General features: G+C 41.7%; 1 protein-coding gene across 1 annotated transcript; it reads right to left on the bottom strand.

The window, feature by feature from the left end:
• Positions 1–873: 873 nt before the first annotated feature.
• Positions 874–15320, bottom strand: IFNGR2 (interferon gamma receptor 2). The gene is made up of 7 exons (XM_033146952.1): positions 15071–15320; positions 11166–11301; positions 10081–10253; positions 7981–8129; positions 7012–7156; positions 4533–4687; positions 874–1298 (listed from the first exon to the last, which is right to left on the bottom strand). The coding sequence occupies exons 1-7, from the start codon at positions 15138–15140 to the stop codon at positions 1140–1142; spliced, it is 987 nt and encodes a 328-aa protein (XP_033002843.1). The 5' UTR covers positions 15141–15320; the 3' UTR covers positions 874–1139.
• Positions 15321–21981: the final 6661 nt, after the last annotated feature.

Below are 21981 nucleotides of genomic sequence, written 5' to 3'. Positions count from 1 at the left end.
GAAAGCATAACACAACGTAAGTGCTGCAAAATAAAGGTTCACTGTTTTAGATCTTGTTACAGTAAATGAAAGAATGCAGAGGAAAACCATTTCAGGTGGCCCCAGTGAAGAGCAAAAACCTGTACGACCCAGTGCTTTAGAAAAAGAACAAATACCTTCAATTGATTTTTCCTCTGCGCTGTAGTCGTGAAAAAGGGCTGACGTAGTCTGTACCAGCTGAAGTACTAAAACAATTTTTAAGGTCACCTTATTCCAGAATGGATACAGTAACCTAAGTGAGAGGTTATTGCATGAATGATGGAAGCAAGTACCCAATAAGCAAAGAAAGGGCTGGATTCAACTACTTGGTTCCATTGGCCGATGCCGGCAGAAAGACTCCCAAGCAGCTGAACAAAGTTTTCCCTGCTCTCCTCCCCCAAATCTACTCTGGAGGGTTGGGAGAACACCCAGAACAGCATGCAAGTGGAGGAAAGGGGAGATGGTTGTTAGGCAAGCAGAAACACTTATGCTGGTGGAACAATCTCCTACCACTAATGTGAATTCCACCCAAAAACTGCAGCAGCCCCACCAGCCAAAGCCCATGGAAAGAGCTTATGTACATTAAGCAGCAAAGGGGGGGGGGTATCAATTGGCACCTCCAGATTGTCTTTCTGCTCTTTCAGCAACCAAGACAGGTTAAAATTGCTAACCTCATTCCATCAATATAAATTATACAATTCAATTTCACTTTACTATTGCAGTCAATTGCTAAGAAATACTGCCACATGCTTTTTAGAAACCACACACACACACACACACACACACACACACACACACACACACACACAAAATCAGAACACCCTTGTGTGTTTGCAAGGTTGTTAAAAAGCCTGCAGTGGCCGGGGGGGGGGGAGACCCTTCACAGTAATTTGACAAGTGTTCAAATACACCCATAATCAAATCACAGCATATAGCATGTGTGTCCTCTTAATGCTTTTACTGCTGGTTTCTAGTTCAGAGTTTCACACATGGATAGGGTGTGTGTGTTTTGCAACTAACTGTTCTTAAACAGAGGGCCTTGATACAATGTCTCTGTAGTGAAAGTCCACAAGTTGACATTGAGGTTTAGCATCAGTACATGAGTGATGAAGGTCATCTTGTCATCTATGTTCTTCCACTGTCAACTCTTGATTTTGATCGGTAAAATTGTCTGTCACAGTTTGTCTTTGTTCAGAGATTTCTGACACAATGTCCCAGTGGTCTTCTCCAGCACAGTTCTGAAATTCTTCAACCACAGTCACGTGAAGATTTTGTAAATCCTGGGAAAAAGTAGCATTAGATTGTTAGAATCTAGTTGTTCTATTCTGCTGGTTTAGTTCTGCCCTAATTTATACGGTTTGCTATTATATCTGCTCACATACAGAAAGGCAAATTTCAGAACTCTTACTTTCAGGCAAATTCTACTGAAATCAATGGGAATTTCATCTAATGTCATGTAAACACATCTTCATTTGGTTGGATTAATAAACCAAGAGAATGACTTTTTTGGAATTCAAACTTCAGATTAACTAGGAAGTTTAATGGCATGATATCTACTAATTCAACTTGGCTTTTGCAGCCTCTCCACTGTGCTCCAAATTCCAGCTGGTTTATTTTGCTGTTACGTAATATTTTTATGAAGGCTGGAGTTTTCAGTATCTCTGAAAAACATTTCTTCAAATATCTCAAAGTTATCTCACTACATCAAAACAAAAATATTTACTGTAAGACAGATAAATACGAATGCAAATATTCAGTCACAATACTAAAGAGGTGGCTGCAGTGATAAAAAGAAAAATTTAGCGGCATAATTAAGTTGTAGCGCTTCAGATCATGGTATGTTCCCAAGTTACTATTTCCCCTAATTCAGCAAGCTGCTAAATATGCACATTTCCATTCAGGTATCTCCCACTGGGCAAACAGTGGTATCGAAATGGCCAAGTCAAGTGTCTGCAAATTTGCTCACTAAGGAGATGCCACAGTGGAGATAGCCAAGGCTCAGACATCCTAAGCTTAAAGCTGGAGACTGCAGCAGGGAAAGTGAAGGGCACACACATAATTCCAAGCTGTGGAAAAGGGTTGAAACTCATTCATTATCCCCATGCATTTTAGAGATGACAGAACAGAAGATGGACGAGACCCAGCCTTCAGGAGCTTGAAGAGTTGGGGGAAGGTGCAGCATTTTGAGGTACAAGAGCAGCCAAAATGCAGGGACTACAGAAAATGACCCTGTTTAAAAAAACCACATGTTGACATTCTGCTAATCAGCTGCTTGGGTGGGGCGTAGAAGAGGTGGATTCATTCCTACCAAGCAGTTGATCGACAGAATTTCAGCTCTCTTGTTTTTTAAAAGGAGTAGCTTGTGCTGAAGCAGCCAGGAGTGTTTAATACAAACAGGCAAAAGATCTAATGAGGTATTCAAAATGTAATTAGGGTAATTAAGATTTTCTCCTGCCAAGCACCCTCCACAAAAAATTCAATGTTCTCAAAAATCTGTAGGTTACATCTAATACTATAATTTATCCAGGTTTCATATATGAGCTCCAATCCCTTCTCTAGTCATACTTCCCAAGGGTAGAAGCAGGCCTAAACCCGTGCTTTTCTCCACTTGATATTGCTCTTAGCCTCTTTCTCAGACCTACACCTACACCTAGCCCCAAAGCATCAGCATCCTATATGCTTTGAGATACAACAAGTAAGGAACAACTCACTTGCCACCTCCAAGCCCTGGCTGAAAGCAAAAAATGCATTACAAACATATTGCCTCTTTCTCACTACTCTCAAGTTGCTTCCAGAAGGTAAATCAATTGATCTCTGCACTCTCCTCCATTTATTTTTTCATACCTAACTTTCCCCACCTAATTTCCCAAAGAAACACAAGGTTTTATCAGATAACAGTATAAAAACAGTATAAAAACAAAATAACCATAATCCCACTGCTGCCATGGGATCCACATCAGCACTCTGGTCTCTTCCTGGCTCAGCTCCGCACCCTCTTCAAGCACCTAGTTGCAATACTAGTAGCTGTAATTGTGTGTGTGTTTAATAAATTACCTCTCCCCACTGATAAGCACCAGGAAGGCAGAAATAAGTTTGATCTATTCCTGAAACATTTTCGCTGGGTGTTAAACTAGCAAGCTTAAACCACCCTTAGGCTTCTTTTTCACTGATCTATATCTGGATTATGCTACCTTTATGCAACAAGTGGAGGCTCACATAATGGAGTCTTATTCCATCTCAAATTGACATAATAATAATATGAATAATAATTATAATAATTTTATTTTTTATGTGTCACCCATCAGACTGGGTTGTCCCTGCCACTCTGGGCAGCTTCCAACAAAGTATTAAAACACAATAAACCTCAAACATTAAAATCCTCCCTTCAGGGGTCTTCTAAAATTAGTAACAAGCTCATCTATGCCAATACTACTCCACCCCAGACTACCTTCTCTCTTTGAGAGAAATGGATCAGTCCATCTTTGTAACTTCAAAATTACACAACTGAGCCAACACTAATACTTCCATTCTGGAAATCCTAGCCTTCAAAAAGCTACTGAAGTACATTATTTACTGGTTAAAAAAAAAACCCACCAGGAATTGTGAACCAAGAGTTTTAAACCACTGTAACTCAGCAATTGTTCACTTGGTTTCCCTGAAACATGGACAGCTTAACTTCATCAAGAAGGTTCTCCACAACAGGCTAAATTATATCTTTTTTTAAATAAGGAATATACAGGTAGTCTTTTGCTTTATAAAAGGGAAAATACTAAAAAGTGGGTAACTCCTCAACTATACAGCACTTTCCATGGTTGTACAACAACATGCAAAAATGCCAAAGGGCACAGAATGCTAAATGACTACATACAGGAAAAGAAAGGAAATATGTGGGAGGAATGCAATGGAATTGGTGGCTGGAATCCTGAACAGAAGCACTTCATACAACTGTACACTATTTTATTGGGGAGCCCCACCACCAACTTTCTAAACTCTACTATTACTGTGGTCTATCCACTTTATTTCACCCTATTAATCTCTACAGCAACAGTAACCTACCAGATGAGCACGTCATCATTTTCACAAGAAAAGACTTGGAGTGCTAAATAAACAAGAAATCTGAGGTGTTCTGCTGGGCCAAACCAAAGAATTATATTCATGATTGCATTTTATATCTGGCTAACTTCTAAGGTCATTGAAAAACAACCCAGTGAAATTCAACTGAAGTTTCCATCTAGTCAGGAAGGAACTGAGAAAGAGAAGTTGAATGACGTAGGTTGTGTGAAGAAATACTGGAACGGCTCAACCACTCAGTTGACTCTTTGACTAACCAAGGCTTTCCAGATGTTGGAAGACAACAACTCCCATCATCCCTGACCACTAGCTATGCTTGCTGATGGGAGTTGGAGTCCAACAACATTTGGAGGGCCACAGGTTAGCCAGTCTGGCTCTAAGCCTATGCCACTACAGATTAACCACACTTGTTTTAAAATCAGCAGAAATCACAGTACACATACCTCTTCGAAGTGGGATGGAATTGTTAGAGGGGGCTTCCAAAGAGCTTTGATTACACTTCTATATTTTTGAATAAACATTATGCACACAAATATTCCAATGAGTATAAATACTGCAAATCCAAATATCAGTACGACATGCAGAATTCTTGTTGATTCTGGAGGAAAAAACAATTATTACTAATTTTATCTCAAGAATTATAGATGAAACAATTTCTCAATCAGAATATTCACAATATGGGGACAACAGCATTGACCACAAAGGAAGCTTCTGTGATGGAAATGAAATGTGAGTTTATCTCCACAGAGACCCCAAAGGACAGGTGGGGCCGTCTGGACCAAACTGCATGCAGTGCTTCGTCTGTGCTGTTGACAGAAAAAGGTGGGCTGGTGGGCAGAAAAGTCCATAGACAAGATTGTTAAAGGCAAGCGGTACGGGGGTAGTACAAAGCAGAATAAGCAGAGAAAACCCCAATGGAAAAAGAAACTGGGGTGGGGGAGAAAACGAGGTGCAGTACCTAGCAACAGGAGAACAGAAAGACGAGAGAGCTTTGGAGACAGGGAACTACAAGGCTGGGAGCCAGGGGAATTTTTGATATGCAAGGCTAAATTTCACATTCTCAGTTAAACTAAGCAGTCCCTAGTAGTTTATATTTGGAGAAAGGGAGCAATTAATGTTAGATCATTACAGCTGTACCAAAAAAAGAACTGCTTCCTTCAGTTAGGGTTAGAACTAAGATTTACACCACTACCCTGAACATATTGCGCAGTATCCAACTGAACATTTCCACTAGCACAAGGAATTTGAAGTGTGCAGTGGAACTTCTCCGCCTTTGCCACTCCACGTACAACCCCTGCATTTGTCATGGACTTCCCCCTAACCCCTCAGAGAATACTTAGGGGTAGCACTGGGAGAGGAGAGGACAGGGAAGTTCAACTGCAAAGCTTAAAGTCCTTAGACTAGTTTAACTTTTTAGTTGCATACTGCCCATTATATAGTCCATGTGTTGGTAACCTCAAGGCTGGATACTGTAATGTGCTGTATGTGGGGCTGCCCTTGGGTCTGGTTTGGAAGCTCCAGTTGGTGCAGAATGCAACAGCCAGACTGCTGATGGGGGCCAAGAGCATGTGTCACCATTGTTAAAACAGCTGCACTCTCTGTTTAAGGTCCTTATATTGTATTAGGTACAAGGTACTTCAGCGACTGAACCATTATATCCCAGCTTGATCATGGAGATCAATGGCATGTGTGTCATTGATCATTCCTCAAATTGGTAAGGCCCACCTATCTACAGGAAGAAACTGAACCTTTAGTGTCATCAACTCAGTCCTGTGGAATATTCTGCCAACAGAGATTCAGAAGGCACCTACTAAAACTTTTAAATGCCTTCCGAAAACTTTTTCTATTTCACCAAAGAATTGTAAGAATACAATTTTCCACAATAGTTAATACATCTCTGGTTTTAATTATTACTACTTTTATAGTTTTTATTGCATGGTTTTTTGTATTACGTTAAACCACTTTGATATTTTTCTATGGGATAGTGGGATATAAATATTTTTAGAAATGAAATAAATAGAAGACTATTGGCAAATTCAATGGAACATGTTGAAGCAATCACTGCCTCCAGCTTCATCCTGTGCATAACCATAGCAGTGTACAAAGGCTGAAAACCTAAAAACCAGTAAGGAAAGAGGGACCACCAATGCACAGAGTATAACGTACAAGCCACTTAGGACAGCAAGTCTGCTCTTGAAGGCTAGACATTTGTTAGAGTGGAAGCACATCAATGAGTTATTTACTAATAAACAGCTACATTTAGTAGCATGTTTATGCATTTGGGGAACACTACTCTCAAGCATCACATTGCAGACCTGCTGCACAGATAAGGGAAGCAGCAACCTTGTTTTGCCTCATAGTCGTGGTCCATAGGAACCTACATTGCAACAGTCTCTTTGTGAAGCTTTAAGTAATATATAATCTGGTAGGAGCAGAAAAAATTAAAATCCAAGATACTATTAACAGCAGCATACTTTCTAGCCATCACATTTGGAAAGGGAGCAAAAAAAAAGCAGATGTAGCAATTAGAAATACTTAGATTTTTTTTTACACGTTTCCTATATAAGGAAGTATATTTGTTTAAGAGAATGCGTGAAAACAGCATGAGGATAATCATGCCCAATAATTGCTAACATCTGTTTTGCTGAGTATACCTATGTTAGGAAGATGCAGGTGGCTGTAGGTTCTGGAGCAGGGTTAGCTAACCCTCAACCCCCTCAAGCCTTTTTGAAAACTACAGCTATATTTATTGATTTTATATTTATTGCCAGTCATTTAGGTGCCCAAAACTCCTCCTTAATATATTAATTGAAACAATTTTAGCATTATAGGAAATAAGTAGTCAAAGTGATCTCACATCTTAAGTCCACATCAGTTTCAAGACACAGAAATAAATGTATTATTTATGAAGAAAATACACACCAACTGTTGTTTCTTTGCACTTGATTTTACTTTTTTGGCATTCTAGGGTTACATGTGGGATTGATGCTCTTACTTGAAAGCAATATACAGTCCTTTCCTTCAGATTCTTGAATGTTTCCCTCCTATTTTTGCTCCAAACACTCAGCTGTGCAGATGGGAGGATGGAAAAAGTAAGGCGGTATTATATAGCAATAATAATCAAATTGACTTTACATCTATTTCATACAAGCTTCACAGTTTAGACCTTATTAGAATGTGGAGATACATTTTAGTTTGCATGTACATTCCACAAGCCATTCTCCAAAATAGTTTTACTCTGATTCTACTAAAAACTATATGACTGTCACCAGGATTTCTTTGGACAGCTGAAACTTATGCTTCTTAATATGTTAAAACCACCACACTTTGCCTTGGCCATTAGCATAATGTCACAGCAACAAGGATCTAATGCCATGTTTTACTATGTTGCAAAGTTGGCATTTCTTATCCCAAACTTTTACAGTGTAGCTGCTACCCCACCCCTCCACAAAAACATGGTGATCAAATTTCTGCCTATCTCACCCAAGTGATTGCCATCTGTCCTTCACTAGCTGCTCAGACATTTTTGCACTTTAGAAATTATACAAACAATGCGCAGATGATCAAAATGTACCTGAACATCTGCAGCAGAAATGAAGAAAATATAGGTGCATTCCAGAAGCCTTCCAAGTAAACAATAAAATTTGCAAAACACTATTTTCAGAAAATTCCTACTGAAATAGCCCATCCCATTCTTACTAGAATAATTGATTGATAGTAGGCTGAAACATCCCTTTAGATGTAGCTCCCTCTCTCCGAGTGTGTTTGTATTCACATTCAAACCCATACCCATCCCTATATGATGAATTGGGCTATTTGCTACTAGTTTTTTTTTTAGTATTTCAACTTTTCCTGGAATTACTGGCTTGTTGAGCAAAGGCAAGTACTCACTCTTTCACTTGTTGATTCCTCCCAGTATTCAATTAAATACTCAAAATATTCAGTTTTATTTTCTGCAAGCTCAAAGGGAGGCAAGAAGCTAATATGAATCACGGTACCTTCTGAGCTTACATTGATTGCTCTTGGAGGTCCTAAAATAGCTGAAATGTGTAAATGCAAATAAGTATCAGTTAAGTCACATTTTCTACTAATTGTGAGCAAACATAATCCACTCTGAAGTCTCACATGGATTCTGGGATGGACTTGTGCTGGGTATATTAACTACAGTGGAACCTCGGATTACGTACAGCCCCCTTTGCGAATTCTTCAGGATATGCACGCGGCAAACCCGAAAGCAGTGGAAAGGTTTCCACCACCCATGCATGCGCAGAGGCGGGATACCGCCACGCATGCCTGTGCAGAACAGGCGCCTCTGGATACGAATGTTTAGGGGTAAGAATGGACCCCCGAAATGAATTAAATTCATATCCAGAGGTACCACTGTAGTTCACCTCAATGATGGCAGCAGATCTGCATTCACAAAGGAGTGCACAGCTGCAGCATTTCCTGCTACTGTCATTTAAATAAGTGGAGCAGCCTTTGCAGGAGTGGAATATCTTGGTGGTCTCCGATACCTTTCAAGAAATCCACTTGAAGAAAATCTCATGAACCCTGGAGAAGTTATGATGGCAAAAGCAGTAGTGGGAGCAGAAATCAGATTGCCTATCCATGCACCCAATAATTCACCTTCATATAGAACAGGAGTGGAGAATTGTTGCCCCTCAGATGTTGCTGAACTACAACTTCCATCTATCCTAGCAAGCATGGATAATGGGAGTTGCAGTTCCCCAACATCTGGAGATGCAAAAGTTACCTACATCTGCTGTAGAATTTGGTAGCAAATGTGATATGACAGGTATTCTTAAAACGCCTGTACAAGTTAATCTTATTACATGTGTTGTGAATATTTCATTCTGGCAAATGATAAAAGTTCTCATTTGTTACTACGCCTCAGCAACATCCGTGTAACACTGGTCTGGTTCATGTCATGCTAAACCAAACCATGATAAAGCACAAATGCACAAACATGTGGGCACCTGGAACTGCAATCATGACTGCTTTGCTGCTGCTCCCTGGTGGTTCTGCTACTGTGCCGCACTAAACAATGGCTTGGCTTAGCATATCATCCAAACCAAGACTCCTGGTTAAGGTTTCCCAGATAAACCACAAGATATAAACCACAGGACAAACCTTGGTTTCAGCTCATGGCTACTCTGAAGAAAACTAAACCGCAATCCTGGTTTTAGACAACATACTGAGTGGTATTCAGTTTAGACCAGGGGTCAGCAACCTTTTTCAGCCATGGACCGTCCCTCAGACCATGTGGTGGGCCAGACTATATTTTGAAAAAAACATATGAACGAATTCCTATGCCCCACAAATAACCCAGAGATGCATTTTAAATAAAATGACACATTCTACTCATGTAAAAACATGCTGATTCCCGGACCGTCCGTGGGCCAGACTGAGAAGGCGATTGGGCCGCATCCGGCCCATGGGCCTTAGGTTGCCTACCCCTGGTTTAGACCAATTGAAATTAATGGGCCTGGCCCAAGTTATGTCATGTTCAATGTGTAAAACGAAGTTGACTACTACCCACTAAGCCACACCATGGCTTACAGGAGAACCAAGGAGGAACAAAATAGATGTGTTTTCCTCTCCAGGAATCCACACAATTGCACTAAACCAAAGCTTCGCATGGTGTGTGAACCAGGCCAATGTTTGCATTCTTTCTTGCACTGAGAAAGGGAATCTGACAACACAATTGTACAAGCAAAAATGACAGAGGGCAACCCTAATCTAGAAGGGCTATTGTAGCATCAGCAAGGTTATGATGACTGAAATATAAGAAGTATGTTCATAACACACTCCCCAAGGAGTAGCAACATTTTGTTTTTACTGCATCAGACCAGAGTCTTGTGGCATTTTAAATACTTTAAGATGCCATGATACCCTTGGCTGTTATTTCTCTTCCACAAAATGATATTCTGAAAAAATATTTTTTTCCCCAGAGGTACTGAATAAAATAGTTGAAAATATAAAGAAACATACTGTCTTCCCGTGCTCGAAAGGGCTTAGTTTCAGTCCAGGCAGATTTTAATTCCCCTTGTTCAGCCCTAACATGTAAAATGATGCAGTCATGATTCCTTTCGTGATTGAAATTACATTCAGGTTTTGTAATATCTGTGCAATTCACTTTCTTCCATACTTTTTCTTCTGATGCTCTGCAAAAAAAATACAAAGAACACACCATTATTTGAATTCCTTATTGTTGCATTTTTGTATGATCAATTAAAAACTTCATTTGAAATATCTAGTTGAATCCTAGTTAAATACCAGTTTATACATTCTACAGCAGTGGTAAAGAAATATCTTGCTCCATGGCAATGCACAAGTGTTGAAAAACCAAACAACGCTAAGGCAATAGCTATGACAGGGCTCACAAAGCCACACTGTGCCCTATAGTTCCATGAAGTCACACAGTATAAGACATTTCTGCCTCAAAATGAAAAGGGGTTACATTACCATACATGAATTAGTTATGCATAGTGACACACAAAAATTGCCCATTTTGAGAAAAAGAACTGTCCATAATATGGCTTCATGTGATCCTACCATGGAAGGTGAGCAGAGAAGCCATTCTTCCTTTCCCTGTCCTCTTATCTCCCATTTACATCAAGTACAGTGGTGCCCCGCTAGACGAATGCCTCGCTAGACGAAAAACTCGCAGCCCTGTTTAGGGAAGTTTTTAAACTGTGATATTTTAAATGTATTTTAATGTTTGGTGGAAGCCGCCCAGAGTGGCTGGGGAGACCCAGCCAGATGGGCGGGGTACAAATAATAAATTATTATTATTATTATTATTATTATTCGTCTAGCGGAAGGCTGCCCCGCAAGACGAATTTGTCAATGCATTGGTGCTTCGCTAGACGAAAAAATCGCTAGATGAAAATACTCGCAGAACAAATTATTTTCGTCTAGCGAGGCACCACTGTACCACTTTACAGGTACAAATAAGGGCTATTTTAGTTTACAATCTGCCACTTTCCCCAGACAAGCAGCCAGGTAAGTATAAACATGACTGAAACCTCAATCTAGAATGCAATTTTGATGGTATACAAGAACCATTTACTTACATGAGTGTTTTAAACCTCCATTCAACACTATAAGTCACTGAACCATTGATCGCCGTAACTGGAGACCATTTCAATACATTATTGAAATTATATGACTGAATTGTCACATTCTCTGGTGCAGATAAAGAGGAAGTTTCTATAAAGACATTAACAACACAGTATTAATACACATTAACAAAAATACAGGTTTAATGTAGATGCCTCCAAAATTCAGAGCAAATAAAAATACTAATAGTGGCAGTAGTGAGTTGGGCCCTGATGCTGATGCAGGTAGAATATGAATAGGTATAATCATAGCTAAGCTAAACTGCAAGTGACCATGACAATGGAATTTGGTGTGGCACACAATAAAGTTTGGCCTGGACCTTTATGGACAGACCATCCAGTTTAAGTACTGCACAGAGACTGCATACAGGTTCACTACCCTTTTAGTCAGGCATTATTGGTTCAAAATGTTCAAATTACCATACAATCTTACATCTAAGGGATGAAGAACCTGTAGATGAAGAATCCAAAGGTTGCTGGACTCCAACTCACATCATCCCTGAACATCTGCCATACTGGCAGGGAATGACAGGGTCAGAGTCAAACCCCAATCTAGATTATCAGGGTAGCATATGTGGGGTTTCCTCCCAGGAAATGGCCAAACCCAGTTTTAACTTCAGAGATGGAACTCTAGAAGGCTTCTTCAGATTCAGAAGGTGAGAAGTCATTAATTTAACACTGCACTAACTAGTTAATTTATATTTGCACATAATTTCTCTTCTCTGAATTGAAATGGGGAAATGAACACACCAGAGTTTGGTCACTGACTGGTCTTTGTTTTATACTGCCAAACAAATAAGAGAGAATACTTGCTAGTACAAGGGAGCACCCCTATTTTTTGTCTTCCATTGCTATAAAACCTAGAAAAGTACACCAGATACAAAAATGAAATAAAAAGGGTGTTGCAGTCAGGAATTCCAAACAAAGATCGCTTTTCAGTGCATAAGTACACCGCGGTAGTCACACATTAAGGGGAAGGGAGTTGGTGAGTGCCACAGTCTTAGACTTACTGCTTTTGGTTTTCACCCGGCTACGGCTACAATATTTCAGAGCTACAGACAACACTTTCAGAATTAACAGGGAAATAGAAAAGTGACAAAGCATATTAGCAAATAAAACTAAAAATGAAGGTGAAACAAATTCACTAGATCCAATTTTTCATCTATCAGTTCTGAAAAAGGAAGGGGCCCATGGCACCCTAAATCTAATTTATAATGGCTTGATTTTTTTTATAAATGCTCAATACACTGCTTGCTTCATCAGATTAGTTATAAGAAAATAATGTTGAAATAACTAATTCAAGTAATCTGGATCACCTGGTCCAGTTTAAAAGCGAGGTGCATTGTTTATGAAGAACATCCGTCCCACCATGCTATTAACTGAACAAGAACTGAAGCAGTTCCAGATTTGTGGTGGGAATTCCTGTATGTCATCCAAGTATGTTGGGGGCAATCATTCTTAGCAAAACTAATTGCAAAAAATCTGCTTGTATTAACATAACCAAAGAGGCTTTCCTCCCTCACTCCTAATCCCCTTCAAAAGGAAAACATCACAATACCCTTCTATTAGACAAAGCAGTAAGTAAACTAGTCTACCCAAAAGAGGGTGGAATGGGGAATTTCTTCTTTCCGAATATTATTCTTTCATACCCGTCCAAAAGAATCTTTCCAGACTGGGTGATTGTGCAGCAAAATGGTTAATGTGCTTCAGTGTGGGCCAGTGTAAAGTGATGAAAACTGGGGCAAAAAAAATCATAATTTCACCTAAAGGGGTCTGAACTGGTGATGTCTGACAAGGAACAAGTTCTTGGGGTGAGAGTGGATGCCTCAGTGAAGATGTTGACAGTGTGTGACTGCTGTGAAAAAGGCAAACAACATACTAGAGATTTAGAAAAGCGAGTGGAAATAGAATTGCCAATATCATAATACAGTTATATAAATCTATATAACTCTGTACAATTCTCATCGCCTCAACTCATAATATAGAGCTGAAAAGGATTCAGAAAAAGGCAACCAACAATATCAGTAATTTATCTATATTATATTGTTTGAAGATAATAAATTATTATGTGGGTCTAGCTATTACTGTATTTATGATAACTATAAAGTCTACATTTTCTAATTAGTAAAATATTTTTGTTGCAGTATATTACAAATATGGTCATGTCCTCTTATCTTATGCTCAAGTGGACACCCTTCAATGTTTGCAGGCAATGAAGAAGGCTATGCAGTTGAAACGCTTCTGGCATACCTGTATGTGTGTGTTTTAGAAGACCATTGTCTTATATAATCTGCATGTCTTTTCCAATTTACTGAAATATTATATTTTAGTATATTATATGTTTATTGAAAGGGATGTGGGTGGTGCTGTGGGTTAAACCACAGAGCCTAGGGCTTGTCGATCAGAAGGTCGGCGGTTCGAATCCCCGCGAGGGGGTGAGCTCCCTTTGCTTGGTCCTTGCTCCTGCCAACCTAGCAGTTTGAAAGCACATCAAAGTGCAAGTAGATAAATAGGTACCGCTCCGGTGGGAAGGTAAACAGCGTTTCCGTGCGCTGCTCTGGTTCGCCAGAAGTGGCTTAGTCATGCTGGCCACGACCCGGAAGCTGTACGCCGGCTCCCTCGGCCAATAGAGCGAGATGAGTGCCGCAATCCCAGAGTCGTCCGTGACTGGACCTAACAGTCAGGGGTCCCTTTACCTTTTATGTTTATTGAACAGCTGGCTATTAGTTTGTCCATACAAATTTAATTTCAAGTGGCTCTTTAAGTTGTAGATTGCATTTTAATTACTGACTACATTGTCTTTTTGTTTGCATGTAGTAGTATTGGTCAGAAAATACCTTCTCTGGTTTGTATCTATTTAAAAGATTAGGCAAATTCATGAAGGATAAGGCCATCAAGGACTTCCATAAGAAGAGAAGACTCCCTAGAAAAGACCCTGATGTTGGGAAAGATGGAGGGCACTAGGAGAGGGGGATGACAGAGGACGAGATGGTTGGACAGTGTTCTCGAAGCGACCAGAGCTCTATCCACTGGCCTAGAAACCCCTGCCCCATTATCAAGACCAACTAAGTTTGTTCTTGGTATGAGCTTTCGTGTGCATGCACACTTCTTGGGATGAGTCCTGGGAACTGTTTCCAAGGACATGGGCTCCAAACAACTTAAGACATGCGAACTCCTTCTGAGCATATCCAAGGCGCAAGTTCTTCCACACTAGATTGACCACATTTGGAGCCCCCCTTGTACTTTTAACAACAGTACAGAAAAGTACAGCAGCCGCGGGGTTTTTCCATGACTATCTCCACACCAGGGAAATCCTACCGAAACACCTTAAACACCAAGGAACCCTTCCGGGTGGAAAAGACAGCAAGCAAATCTGAAGGACCATAAAAAGAGCCTAATGGATCAGGCCAGTGGTCCATCTAGCCCAGCATCCTGTTCTTACAGGGACCAATCAGATGCCTGTGGAAAACCAGGATTTGGGAACAAGAGCCCTCTCCCCTCCTGGGGTTTCCAGCAACTGGTATTCAGAAGCACGGAGAGGCAAAGCAGAGCCGTCAACTTCACAAGAGCATGTCCAGCCCTCTTTTTTTAAAAAACCCTCTAAGTTCGCGGCCACCACCGCCTCCCGGGGAAGCGACTTCCTTGCTGAACCCAAACCCACCCACCTCTTAGCGGGGAGCGAAACTTAGAAGAGGAAGAAGGGGGCGCGGGGAGATGAGGGTCCTTCTTCCACTTCGCCTTAAACGCTGGCGACATTTAAAAATAAAAAGTAACCCGCCACGGGCCCTGCTGCGAGTTACTTTTGCCCCTCTTCCCCCCGCGCGCTCGTTTCGCCCTTCTCGGCGGCGGGCAGGTCTCACCTGTGGCGGCCACGCCGAGCAGCGGCCTCGCTAAGCAGAGGAGCACCCAGAGGGCGCCCAGGGGCTGCATAGCAGCAGCTGAGCTTCGGCCTCGCCTGGTGTCTCGGTCTCTCTCTCTCAGGCGCCCCCTGACTGGGGGAAGAGCCCCGCTCTCCCCTCATCCGCCATTCACGCTCTCGCCTCCTCCGACGAGACGCTGCGGCCGACGCCCCGCCCTTTTGGCTTCTGCTTGGCCTGCACGCCTCCCAGCGAGGCCCGGCCTCTTCCCGGACTTTCCTCGGAGGTTGGGGCGGGGCAGTGGCCGCCGCCGCGGGGCCCGGTCCGGCAGCTCCCTCGCACGCGAAACAAGCTGCACGCCCTCAGAAGGAGGAAGAAGAGGAGCCGACCGCGGCCTGGACGTAGGAGCTGCGGCGGCCTCTGCGATCCATGTGGCCACCACGACCGCCGCGTTTGCTATTAGGCTGGGGGTCTCGGGCAGAACCATAAAAGGAGAGAAAAACAGCCCTTTGGGGTCCCCTTTCGTTGGCCTCTCCGCTCTGAACTAGATTTGGACAGGCAGGCAGCTCTTCCGAGGGGATGAGACCTTTAAATACAGAACCTCCCTCTTAAAAGTAGCGCACATTGCCTTTTTGTCAACTGCTTTGAATCATGGTTATGTAAACAGAAAAGTAGGCTATAAATGCAGGGGCAACAGGGTCAGAGGTCACTTTGTTGCATTGGGCAAAAGGCCCTTCTTCTGAGCTACGCCAATAAAACTCAGAGACTAGAGGAGCTAGGAGTCCATTTTGTTTTCTTTATTGCAAAGCAATAAGGGTTACAGTCGAATCATTTTGCAAGCCTGCAACCCCGCCCAAAGGTATGGGCAGGGGTATTTATAACATTTCAGACAAAGCATTTCAATTTAACCAATCATATTTCATTACCTCATTTTAGTTCAGTACGCATGTACATTACCTAATCTAATACGCATGCGCGATAAGCATTGTTAACTAAACCTTGATTCTCAGAGATTGTTACATTTTCGTTAGTTTGCGTGCATGGGAATCTGTGTTAGGCCTTTGTTCTATGTATCAACTTATGTTCTAGCTTGTGAATGTGATTGATGTATTTGCTGTCCTTCTTTCCCTGTAGGGAAGGTCTCATGCCAAAACCATCTGTTTCCTTAAAGCAACAGGTTACCATAACATTTCTATTATAGCATATTCAATGATTTACTGGGGTTCACATTTGGGCCACTGCTACAACTTGTCTGGTGCCTCAATGACCCCAAAGCATTTTAGGAGTTGCTACTGCCACTGCCAGCAGTGAAGGTGCCCTCTGAAAGGTTTGAAGCCCCTGGGGTGGGGGGCAGAAGACGAAAGGGATCAAGGAGGAGGAAGTTGGGTCTCGCCAAAGGAGACACACACACCCCAGCAGTAAAAGTTGTTATGAGCACAGGAATTCAGTGATGCCAAGGTCCACCGGGCGGGTGAAGTTATACGACACGCCCCTGCATGGTAGGGGGTGGCCTAGATGACCCTTGGAGTTATATATCGAGTCATGTCATGCTTTATGATTTCTGTGTACACGTAAAACCATGACACGACTCACAAAAAATGGGACACTAGAGGGGTTAAAATCCTAAACAGTCTACAGGTGGATGCCAACAACAACCATACAGTGTAAAAATTATATTGTTCTTTTCTCTCCCCCTGCCACCTTAAATTTTTGTGACAACTTTTCCATTATGGCTGTTTGCCGGACTATATTATGTCAGTGATCAATATTCATTAATTGCAGGGTTTTCCCAAGTTCTGGCTATTACCATTCTAGCTGCTGTGCATAAATGTGCTTTTAATTTCTGACTTCTAAATTGCCCCATCTCTGAAGTATGTAAATTAAGTAAGGCTGAAGCCAGGGATAATTCAGATGTAATAGACATAGAACTGGCATAATGCCCCAAATCTCTTGATGACTGCTCCCAGTAGCTTCATATATTAGCATAAGGCCGGGGGGGGGGGGCTGTGGTCCACGGCATCTCACACAGCACAACTACGAGGGGCCGAAATATACGGTAATCTCCCCAACACTATTCAGTAAACCACAGTGCCACCAACTTCCAATTCTCTTTTTCCAGTTTATTAATATTACATTAAAAAATATTAACATTTTATTTCCTCCAGCAGCCCCTCTGGCCCTTGTCCGCCAGAGGAGGGAGAAGACACTTCTTGACTTGGTAGCAGGCCAGGCAGGCAAGGGGACTAGGGGGTAAGTGTGTGTGCATGCAGACATGTGAAGCATGGTGCTAGAAGTCCCAGCAGCAGCACTGGGATCTTTCCCTTTCCCTTAGTCCATCTCTTCTACTCCCTCCTTCCCATTGTTTCTCTTCCTCCCACCAGAGGCAGAGATGACCAACAACTTGGGTGACTATAAAAGAGGCTTACACAAATTCATGGAAGAAAAGGCTATCAGTGGCTACGAACCATGATGGCTGGAAACTGCAGGAAGGGCAACTGCTGTTGTGCGCAGGTCCTGATTATGTGCTTCTCACAGGCATCTTGGTTGGCCACACTGGGAACAGGATGCTGGACTGGATATTTGGGATTAATATTCTGTTGGGAGCAACCCAGAGTGGCTGGGGAAGCCCAGCCAGATGGGCAGGGTATAAATAATAAATTATTATATATTATTATTATAAAAGTCTCATGTTCAATCCTTGGTATTTCCATGTAGGGCTAGGTCATCATGATTCAGAGGTCACACTCTTGTTCCCTTCCCTCTAACAATACCTGTGACTATGAAGAAACTCGGAGAACTTGCTCATATCTTTAGTTCACGACATGAGTCAAATCATTTGGAGACTAGAGAAAGTGAAAGTGGGAATAAAAAAGGCAGAATGAATTCAGTATGTTTTTACTTTATTCTGCAACCACATACGTGGTGTGCATTTTACACAGCACAAGCAACATGTGGTTGCTGTGAGAAACCTTTGCACTAGCTCCAACCTTGGTGCTCCAGCTGTTGCGAAACCCAACTTATATCAGCCCCAGCAAGCATGGCCAATAGCCTGGGATGATGGGAGTTGTAGTTCAGTAGCACCTGAAAGGCCAAAGGTTCCTTACACCTGCACTAGCTGGTTCTAAATTCCTAGAGACGCCTCCAATAGCTTCCAGATGCAGTAAATAAAGCAGTAGCGGCAAGAACAACTGCTCCTCGTGTGGCTCCTCATTGACCTGCGTAGGCCATTGACATGCTCTCCAACCTCATTATTTGTAGAAGGGGGATTGGTGTCATTACCTATGCATCTCTACTTAAAACCAAGTATGGAGTTGGATGTGGAAGATGGCCAACCCAGACAGAGCCATCTTCAAGCACCCCACAGCTGTTGCAGAGACTGCCATCAGAAATGGGCGGGGGGGGGCAGGTTTGTCTCTACCTGAGGGGGGTGAGCCTGGAGAGGTGAGACCAGCAGAGGAACCTATGTCTCTTGGACACAGAACATTCAGGAGTGAGCAGAAGATGGACCTTGCAAATTATCATTTTATTATATTGAAACCGATGTTTACTTGAGAGGATAGGAACTGAAAGGAGTCCTGTCTCTTGCCCCCATCCTCTTTCATTTCAGGAGGTGTTCAACCCATAGTCCTGACCCCAGTTTCTGTTTCAAGGTTTTCCAATCTCTTTCCTTTTTTGTGTCACTGTAACACATATTCTACAAGACAGCCTGGTTTCGTCTACTCAGTGTAGGTTTTTCATTTAGTTATTGCCCTAGTGCAAGGTGATGGTTATGGTCATGTTGACATGGATGCGCTCATGCTTTGTGTAACTTTTGCCTATGTCTCACCCTATGTGCTATGTCAGATTCTGCCACAATGCATTTGTCCATCCTGAGGAGCTGAAAATCAGTTGTTTTGCTGTGCTACAAGATCATCACTCTCACTGTCAGCAGTTTCAGGCTACATATACAGTAGAAACAATGTGATAACACTTTTCTGTGATTGTTGAGAAGCCCCAGACTACAAGCAGGGCAGGATGTGTTTGCTTCTCCAAACTAGCCTAGAGAATGGTTCTAGGGTAGCCTTTTCCTCAATCTATTTTTTCTAGATGCATGCATGTTTGTGGTGGTGCTTTTTTGAAAAATAGAGAATTGAAGCATAATCCCCTACCGACTTTTTCTCTCTGTAAGATCTCAGATTATGTCATTCTCTACTTATAGCCTGGGACTTGTGGTGTATAGTTCCCGAGAAGTTGCATTATATGTTCATACTACAGGTATAGACCAGTGGGTGGGGAACCCCCCTCAACCCAAATGCTACATTCTCTTCTAGACAACCTTCTAGAGGCATGGGCCAGTGGTGCGCTAGGTGAGGACCAAAAGTGGATGGGACAGGTGTTAACATACTTGCACATCCCTCTCTATTCTCCATCCAGGCAAACAAGAAGCATAATCAGCATTCCAGGATACATTCTAGCCAGGCAAGCACACTCAAGGAGGCGGCAAAACAGGACTAGTGAAGAAGTGGATTGGTCTGGGGAGGGTCCCAAACACCAAATAAAGAGAGGCCTGCAGGGCTGCAATTGGCCCCTGAAAATCCTCATTTCCTGGTACAGGCTGATTTTAAATTTCAACTATGAGAGATTGTGTCACATATGTTGATCAAGTTAAAATGGCCAGGTTGCCTGGAACGAAGATCAGAGCAGAATCAGTTGTCTCTGGCATTATTTCTTTATTTATCAACACAAATTTCCTTATAAATAAAACTGTTACAAAGTTGACATATTAAGTAATAGAAAAGTGGAATACGTTGTAACAGGATAAAAATTCCACTGGGGTAAAACAAAACAAAACACCACAGTCTAATAATAGATTTTAACAGTACATCTTTAGATCTCTTTATCCTCACAATCGGATACAATTGCTCACTGAGCCTAAGGACACTGCAGAGGAGTCCCACTCCACATATAAATTCAATACAATGTCCACAAAATACCAATACATGGAAACATAAAAAATAAATCAGTTATGTGTGCAGAGGAAAAGCATTGATTGTTGCTTGTCATAACAGCATCTATGGATAGGTGAGAGTATGAGTCATGCATCATGTGGGTTTAGTTATTACAGCAAGTTGGTTTCAAATCTGATGTATTTCCTGTTTTAAGTCCCGAGATAACTACAAACCCAACAAGAAAGAAAGACACGGGGGGTGGGGATACACCACAGTGTTACAAATACCTTCTCAGACTCAAGTCCCACTGAGTTCAATACGAGGAAGTATGAATAAACATTTTTGTGCTATGATGGAGTAGATTAAACTAGACTAGAGTACCATACGAATCAGGATTGAAGGAATTCACACTTTTTTCAGATGAAGTTCTTTTTATCTAATATTAGGCTAAATAACTTTAAAAGGCACTATATATCTTCAGGATTAAATTAAGCATGGGAAACTTGGTTTAGGCATTATAGTTTCTTGGTTGATAGTGCAACCCTAGTAACACAACAGAAATAAGATCCTGTTGACATACACGCCAGAACACAAGTGAGCCCTTTACACTAGGGTTGGATGAGAATTCCAACAGAAACAGAAGTGGAAGCAGAAATTACTGCAAGTTGCATGTTTGTTGGTCAGTAACAGAAATGTGAATATGAGTTATATTTGCTATTGTTCTTTTCTTAATCTGCAAACATTATGTAAATATGTTATTTTCTGAATTGTTTTTGACCTTTTCCTTCCACTGAAATTGATTACATAATCAATTACAGTGGTGCCCCGCTAGACGAATGCCTCGCTAGATGAACGGCATTCGCTAGCGGAAGGCTGCCCTGCAAGACGAAAAAGTCAATGGGGCTGCCTCGCAAGACGAAAAAAATATATATATTTTTGGCGCGAAAACCTCCGCGCTGCATTGCTGCTTTGCTAGACGAAAAATTCGCTCTACGAAGACACTCGTAGAACGAATTATTTTCGTCTAGCGGGGCACCACTGTACCTAATTAATTACATTAGTTTTGGCCATAGTGGTTAGTGAGATGAAGATAGGGTTTAGCGAAAGCTGAAATGTAGAATGGGAAAAGCATTGATTTCAATGAACTGAAGACAGGATGGAAATGACTGATTCCTTACATCTTTACTTTTGACAGGAACATTTCAGAATGTTCCCTTCAGAAATTGTTCATCACATGCAGTGCTGCAGTTAGGCTTCTGCTGTTACTTGATTTGAGGAGTGAGGTTATAACCCCTCTATACATTCTGGGTCTCCCAACCACTGCCACAGTGTCCTTTCTCTTAGCAGACCAAGAGGAGCAAGTGACAGCAAAGGCTGCAAGGTTCTTAGCCAGGGCAATTAGAATAATATCCACTATTTGACTATTCATCCAAATCCCCCCAAAATGTTTATATAACTGATTCTTTTAGCTTTATCCTCTGTATACTGCATTTTGTTTGTTTTATTCCTATGGCTGGTGGCTGATGCAAATAAAGATTCATTCATTCCGCTGTTACTTGTTTTGCTGTCTACTCTGGTGCAATTTTACATAATTCTGATCTTATTATGTTATTCCACACTATTCAGTTCACTGTAAAGGAAATGCTATGCAAATTGGAAAACAGTAATCAAGTATATATCATTTGTGGACTGAAACAGCAACAACAGCGAACAATGATTGCTGGATTGATTTCTGTTCTGGACAGGGGACAAAAAAGCAAACTGGCAATTTCCACTCCCGCTTCTGTTGGAATCACCTGACATCCATAGTCAGAACACAGAGTTATTTCACATATAAACATATGTAAGCATAAACTTGCTTCCCCAGCCCTTCATACATTCTAGAAAATGTATCAAGCCCCCGTCTCCACATTAAACCAAATAATATGTGGAAAGGAGGCATCTACCTGAAAGCAGATGGTGCAGGCGTGCCAAATTCTCTCTTTC

The sequence above is a fragment of the Lacerta agilis genome, chromosome 4, assembly GCF_009819535.1.
Source record: "Lacerta agilis isolate rLacAgi1 chromosome 4, rLacAgi1.pri, whole genome shotgun sequence".
NCBI lineage: Eukaryota > Metazoa > Chordata > Lepidosauria > Squamata > Lacertidae > Lacerta > Lacerta agilis.
This window is presented reverse-complemented; position numbering and strand designations above follow the sequence as displayed.

Excerpts from the sequence above, each read along its gene's own strand:
- IFNGR2 (XM_033146952.1), bottom strand. The coding sequence starts at position 15,140 with ATGCAGCCCCTGGGCGCCCTCTGGGTGCTCCTCTGCTTAGCGAGGCCG. Across the intron at positions 11,302-15,070 it reads GCTCGGCGTGGCCGCCACAG|AAACTTCCTCTTTATCTGCA; the intron begins GTGAGACCTGCC and ends ATGTCTTTATAG. Across the intron at positions 1,299-4,532 it reads TTCCATCCCACTTCGAAGAG|GATTTACAAAATCTTCACGT; the intron begins GTATGTGTACTG and ends ACTTTTTCCCAG.